Source organism: Helianthus annuus, chromosome 2, assembly GCF_002127325.2.
Source record: "Helianthus annuus cultivar XRQ/B chromosome 2, HanXRQr2.0-SUNRISE, whole genome shotgun sequence".
Classification (NCBI taxonomy): Eukaryota; Viridiplantae; Streptophyta; class Magnoliopsida; order Asterales; family Asteraceae; genus Helianthus; species Helianthus annuus.
Genome location: NC_035434.2, coordinates 152,373,593 through 152,381,168, shown reverse-complemented (window position 1 = coordinate 152,381,168; position 7,576 = coordinate 152,373,593). Strand labels below are relative to the sequence as shown.

Sequence of the window (7,576 nt, the reverse complement as noted above, 5' to 3'; positions counted from 1 at the left end):
ACGGGGTTCTAACCTAGTAAATAATATAAAACTACAAAATGATCCTATTTATTAGCTTTTTCACATTATGTATAACCAGAAACGCTCAATAAAGCTCAATGCATATCAAACTATATTGTAATAAACAACCAACGGTTACCTAAACCCTAACAGGTAACTTCAATTTGATCACCTGTCCTTATTGTGAGGAAGCATTACAATTTACAAACCCTAATAAATTAGAAATACTAGAATTGATCGAGTAATAACTTCGGTTCTAATGCTAAGAAATGCTCTAGCATATAATACATACCAACGCTTATTTCGATCCTAAACCAAACCGTTTAACCCAAACTTTATTTATATTTGGCTCCGGTTTTTTTCAACACCCATTCTAACATATAATATTAATTTGGTTGCTTTAAAAGTGGGGGCTAGAACTGGAAGTCACTGTTGAGCTACAAAAGTGTTCCTGTGACATGGATACTAGTACAATTTTCTCTATAAAACAAACCTTATTGCTACAACCTTTAAGTAATGGTTCGGTCAAGCTTCGGGATCGATAACTTAACGCATTAAAAGCTGGAATGCTTCATTATCGGTCTCAAGTTCATACTCGTATCCAAGATCGTTCGCATGATACCGAAACTCATCTAATTCATTTGATGGAACTTGAATACCGACTAAAACATTTGCCCCCATTCCTCCCTGAAAAAGACAGTAATCAGGCATTAGAAATTTAAAATCACCAAAATCCAAAGGGTAAAATAGGAATTTTATGAAAATCGTATCATGCAACTCAAACCTGTGCACGGTAGTGAAACAAACTGATGTTCCAACGTGGACTAAGAGCATGCAAGAACTTCATCAAAGCCCCTGGCCTCTCGGGGAATACAAACCGACAAAGAAGCTCGTTTTCTACATTAGTTCTGCCTCCCATCTGATTATTGACACCGGTTTTTGGTAAGTTCTTAACGCATGCAACATGCTAAATCGCTTTTATTCCAAGAACGCGATTATTAAATGTTTTACAGAATAATATAAAATAGAGAAGAATGTTACCAGATGGCGTAAATGATCTTTAACCATGTCATTCTTTGTAAATTCAATGGTTTTTAGTTCATGTGACTCCATTCTCTCCACCATTTCTTGGAGTTCAAACTTGGTATGAAGACCGACACTACAAAAATCAGAGAACAAACATCAGTTTTAGATAAAATATGTCAAAATATATTTAAACTTTCTCAAAACAAATGTCCAGCACAAGCTGCGTTTTACATGGTGCCCATCGGCTAGCAGGGTATTGGTATGGCCCAATGAGTTTTGGGTAACAGTTTCTCAGGGTTATAAAATAATAAGAGTAAAATGTCATTTTCGTCCTTGAGGTTTAGCCAGTTTTGTGACTTTCGTCGTTAACTCCATCCACTTTTCTCTTTTAAATCAGGGGTATTTCCGTCTTTTTTGTTACTTAAAGGGCAAGTCGGTATTTTTCTGAGGTATTTGGTCTTTTTACATAAAATGGAAAAGACCAAAATGCCCTTTATGTTAACAAAAAAGATAAAAATACCCCTGACTTAATGCGGAAAAATGGATGGAGTTGAAGAGCCGGATGAAAATGGCAAGATTTCAAACCATTTGGATCCAGATGCGAAAAAACAAACCTTTGGGCGAAAGTCGCTAAAGTAACCAAACCTCAGGGATGAAAATGGCATTTTACTCATAATAATATTAAAAGGCTCTTACCTGTACAGAACAAGAGCTTCTTTCTTTTCATGTTCATATCTGTACTTGAACTCGGTAATATTCATCTTCCCAACCTGCCAACACATGTCAAAATTCATTTGGTATTTAGAAAGTTAACATTTGACGAGTTTGAACTTTTTTTATTAAAAACTTTTAAGGAAAAAAAACTGACCAGTTCAGCAAACTGTTTAAAACTTCCAGGTTCTTCAGGCAGGAAAGTTGCGAGTACAGCCTCCCGTTGTCTACCAACATTTGCAAGTTCGGTAACCAATCTTAATCTATCGAAATTCATGTTGGCCCCACTAGTTATAGCTACAACATTTATATCCTTAAGATTATAGAATTTGCAGTATGCTTCTGCCCCAGCAAGAGCAAGGGCACCTGCTGGTTCTAGAATGCTCCTTTTTTCCTCAAACATGTCCTACAACAAAACAAAAACCAAAAAACTTGTAATATTAAAAAAAAAAAAAAAAAGACACAAACCAATATGAATCGACTAAGATTTTCAAGTTGATTCTTCCTAGCAGATTCATAATTACAAGGTTACCCTTATATGCTTATAAGCATAAGCTAACTAAATAAGCAAATCACATACACCCCCTTACGATGATTAAAAAAAAAGAGTAAAATGCCATTTCGTCCCTAAGGTTTGGCCAGTTTTGCGACTTTCGTCCAAAGGTTTGTTTTTCCGCATCTGGATCCAAAAGGTTTGAAATCTTGCCATTTTCATCTGGCTCGTTAAATCCATCCATTTTTCTTCATTAAGTCAGGGGTATTTTTGTCTTTTTTGTTAACTTAAAGGGCAATTCAGTCTTTTTCACTTTATGCACAACAGTACAAGCATTTAGCATAATGTACAAATATTTAAAATACTAAATTGCCCTTTAAGTTAACAAAAAATAAGGAAATAACTGACTTAGCAGAGAAAAATGGATGGAGTTAACGAGCTGGATGAAAATGGCAAGGTTTCAAACCTTTTGGATCTAGATGTGGAAAAACAAACCTTTGGACGAAAGTCGCAAAACTAACCAAACCTCATAGACGAATATGGCATTTTACTCTAAAAAATAACTAACGAAGATTGAAGAAATGAGTGAATATCCAAACAGCATGCAAAAGAGACTCACTTTTATGGATGCACAAATGGCGTCACGGCTGACAAGAACCACACCATCAATCAGTTCCCTGCATAAACGGAAAGTTTCCAAACCAACCTCCTTAACAGCAACACCGTCTGCAAAGCCTCCAACTTGATCAAGCACTACTCGTTGCCCATGATGTAATGACAATGCCATTGCATTTGCATCAGTAGGCTCTACTCCAATAATCCGTACCTGCACAGGTTGCACGTATGTCATAATTAAATTTAAGGTCAGGAATAAAAGGTATTTTCAATCATGACAATTAATTACCGACGATTATGTTTAGGGCTGCAAATGAACCAAACGTTTGCCGAACAGTTTTTGAACCGTTCGGCGGGAAGTCCGTTTGTGTTTGTTCGTTTATTAAACAAACGAACATGAACAAAGGCCGTGTTCCTTTATTTATGTTCGTGAACGTTCGGCAACACGTTCATTTGTGTTCGATAGTTCATTAGTGTTCTAGTTTTTATTTGATTTAAAATACTTTAATATTCCGACAAATAAAATATATAATAAGTGTCAGTGTATTATATATTTTGTTCATGAACGTTTGTTTGTGTTCGTTTGTTTCCCTTTTTGTTCATGAACATTAGTCTGTGCTCATTTGTGTTCATCAACGTTTGTTTTCGTTTGTTGCCTAAAATTAACAAACGAACACGAACAAGTTCAATTCCTTAACAAACGAGCTCGAACATAAAATCTAGTTCGGTAAGTGTTCATGAACAGTTCATGAACAAGGTTTGTGTTCGTTCGTTTCGTTTGCAGCCCTAATTATGTTTAACGCGCTACTTTTATTAGTAAAGAAAAAAGAATCTTTTGATTGAATAGAGTACAAGGTACTTTACAGCAAAAGACACTTACCTCTGGTGATACCCTCTTCACATAGGCAGCAAGACCAGCTATCAAACCACCACCACCAACAGGCACAAATATAGCATGAATTGGACCTTGCATTTGGCGCACAATCTCCATTCCAACGGTCCCCTGACCCGTTATAATATCCGGGTGATCAAAAGGAGGGATGAACGTTCGGTTCTCACTTTCACCTCTTCTTTTAGCGTATGCCTGTGCTTCGTCATAGGAATCACCTTCAAGGACAACTGTTGCACCTAATCTCTTGACGGACTCCCACTACATGCATCATTTAAGTAACCGTAAGGTCAAGTAACGAACAAAAAAGTATATGAAGGCTGTATACGTTACGTGTGTTTATGATTTATCAAGCTAACCTTGATCCGGGGTGTGGTAACTGGCATGACAATCACGGCATCACAGCCGAGTGTCTTGGCTGATAATGCAACCCCTTGAGCATGATTGCCGGCTGACGAGCATATGACACCTTTTGCCAGCTGTTCTTTTGGGAGCTTTGCCATCATATTGTATGCTCCGCGAAGCTTGAATGAGAAGACCTGCATACTCAATTATCATATCGTATGTTAATAAAGATACTTTTTATACAGTTTACATAAACATTAACACGAAAACAAGTCTTCGATTTACCAATACAATCAAGGCATCAAGCAGAGTGATAAGTAATTAGGTAATAGAATTTGAATAATAGCGATCAACTTTTCGATAAAATACAACAGCTTAACTTTAGAATGTGAAAATGATGCTACCAATTTAAAGTTTACAGCTCTATTAACAGGAATAAGTATCATAAATAAGAGCATCTTAGTGTTATTGTCGAAAAGTATGACGCGGATTTGATCCATATACCCGCTATGTCCAATCTGGCCCCAAACTCATTTGGGGCCTACATAGCAGATAGTACAACATGACAAAAATGACAAAAAGAATGTACTCTTCCATCAGCAAAAAAGATGTCATTATCAAAACAGTTATGCCTTCAATCCGGACCCACCACCACACGATAGTGACATCAAAACCCTAATTCACCTAATAAGGCTAGACGGTGTGGGTTTCGTCCCACGCCCGCCGTGGCCCGGCGCCGCTCCTCCCCCCATTTCTTCCCCCACCGGCGGCGTCCTCCCCGGCTTCTCCAGGACGTTCAAGCCGGTCCACTACAGGACAAAACCCCCTCACACACACATATATACATACAACATATACATATATTTTAGGCCCATCCCCCATTTCCATACCTCCATCCTCTTTGCCCCATCCTCACACCCGATCTACGTGGTGCCTACGTGGCAGATCATCCTCCAAGGATGGACCATCACCATACCGCATAGCCTAATATAAACACCCGTGAAGATAGTACAACATGACAAAAAGAATGTTTTCCTCCTCCAATAAAAAAAGATATCATTGTCTAAACGGTTATGCCGTCAATCCGGCCCCACCACCAGAGTTGTTAATGGCGAATAGCGACAAATAGTGTTAAGTTACCTATATGCTACATAGTGAATAGTGATAAGTAACCTATATGCTACATAGCGAATAGCAATACACTAAAAAAAAATTATATCAAAATACCCTCGTATATTTTACATGTATATTTAACAAAAACCTAAAATCCAGCTATTTTATAGCTATATTTAATCGCTATTCATATTTAAAAAGATTAACAAAAAAAACTGAAATCCCGCTATTTATGGCTACATATCCTGTAGCGACCTTCGACCTATTCGCTATAGTGACCGCTATTGACAACTATGCCCACCACCACACGATAGTAACATCGAAACCCTAATTCACCTGATACAGACACCCTATAATGACGTAACACAATTTTTTCACTCACTAATACTCTCACTCATACCTTACACTTTACAATATTTTCTCTCAAAGAATCTCTACTTATTCAGTTATTAACAACTTCATGTATTAAGTTTAACAGCAAGTATCAAAATCAGAATCCGTTTCTGTTTAACAAACAGAGTACACTTACAATCTAATCATCAAAACCACCAAACTTCAACAACACACTTAACCTAAACATACATACACAATCATCACAACTAATTCAAATCAAATCAAAACAAACACAAATCCAAAACTATACTTACAGGCTGCAGATCTTCTCGCTTAAGCCACACATTCACTCCCAACCGTTCCGAAAGCTTCGGCGCAAGCGACAACGGCGATTCAATCGCCACATCATAAACTCGATTCGACGACAATATATTCGTCAAATACTCCATCTCACTCATCGCACCGTTACCTTCCTCCACCTTATGGTCCGGCACAGCTCCTAACTCACCTGATTCGTACTGCAACGAAGACGGACTCACTCGCAGCACCGCCGGTGGTTGTTCACGCGTCTGCAACACCGCCGTCATCGATTTAGCCTCCGCCGTGGATAATATATCGATCTCCGGTTTCGATTTGGACATTGTGGCGGAGATTGACGGTTTTCGGTTTCTGTTTGTGGTGATGTTGTGTAATATGACGCCATTGTTAGGGATTTTTAGTTGCGGAGTGAAGCACAGGCCTTGCATTAGAGAGTTTGTGGTGGTTACCGGCGGCGGAATGCGGTGACGGTGGCGGTGGCGGTGGTGGTGGCGGGAATGAATTAGGGTTTTGGGAGGTTTGTTAGAGTGACAGGGAGGTGATGGTGTGGAATAAATTGAATAGATCCACGTCAGATAGTGACCGTCAGTTGTCACGATGTTTAGTGAAAGGTGACGGTGGGTCTTTTGGTTGATTAAAATATATTATTTTTATTGTCATTTTGTATGATATAAAAAAGTGGTGGTGTCGTATGTTGACAACAAGCATGTTAGATGTTTTTTGTCTGCGAGTTGTAAGGACGGCATACCTAACCACCTTTTTTACAACCAACTAAATTATTGGATAAACATCCTGAAAATCACTCAATCGAGCAATTACATAGTCAGTTGAATGCATATACGAGCCACCAAGTCATCAGTTTCACGGAAACCCGCTCGCCCGAAGGCCCACTGCTGTAAAACTTGGTTCGGCTCGGTTTCAAACTGACGACCTCTAGAGAGGCCTAGTTCTAAACTCCATTGCTACTACCAATGTACTTCAAACTGATGCTAGTGGCGGTTGAACTTGCGACCTCAAAGAAAGAACCCAAATGACTAACCACTAGACCATCTTATCAGAACAAAAATTAAACTAAAAGGTAAGTAGCCAGCCCACTAACCGGTATCATCTTGTTTTTGTTATCCATAAATTTTTCTATGTTAATGCTAAAACAAAATTACACTATAAAAATAAGCATTTCTATTTAGAAGGGGATGACGGCGCAATTTGTCACTCATCTACCTTCTATCCTTATGTAATTTGCCCTGGTGATTGTAATGAAACAAAAAAAAAAATACTTAATTTGAGTATGATGTTATCAAAGTTTTCTTAACATGGTATGTAATTACATATCAATACGTGATTATGTAATTACGTACTATTACATGATTATGTAATATGTCTAATTTTCAGAACAATTATAAATGTGATTATGTAAACTCTTTTACATGATTGGTTACGTTAATTGTAGTAAATTTGAATGAAATAATTCACTAAGAATGATTAACCTAGTTAAATGTGTGAAAGGTTATCATCCTTTATGAAAGTTAAGTGGGTTTCTGGTTAAAAAAGTACACAATAAAACTTAAGGGACTGAAGTTGCACATCTTAGGAAGTTAAATTAATAAAAGATGCAAAAAATAAAAACACCGTATGTGTGTGTGCGTGATCAAGATTAGTATTGATTAGTATTGTTTAGCAGGATAGGGTTTGCTATTCAGAAGGGGGTAGCGACGCAGCTTGTTGCTCGCCTA

At 37.8% G+C, this 7,576-nt stretch overlaps 1 protein-coding gene across 1 annotated transcript; it reads right to left on the bottom strand.

The window, feature by feature from the left end:
• Positions 1 to 118: 118 nt before the first annotated feature.
• LOC110924681 (threonine dehydratase 1 biosynthetic, chloroplastic-like) lies at positions 119 to 6,410 on the bottom strand. The gene is made up of 9 exons (XM_022168675.2): positions 5,840 to 6,410; positions 4,094 to 4,273; positions 3,726 to 3,995; positions 2,850 to 3,056; positions 1,895 to 2,143; positions 1,723 to 1,796; positions 1,042 to 1,159; positions 785 to 919; positions 119 to 687 (listed from the first exon to the last, which is right to left on the bottom strand). The coding sequence occupies exons 1-9, from the start codon at positions 6,269 to 6,271 to the stop codon at positions 547 to 549; spliced, it is 1,806 nt and encodes a 601-aa protein (XP_022024367.1). The 5' UTR covers positions 6,272 to 6,410; the 3' UTR covers positions 119 to 546.
• Positions 6,411 to 7,576: the final 1,166 nt, after the last annotated feature.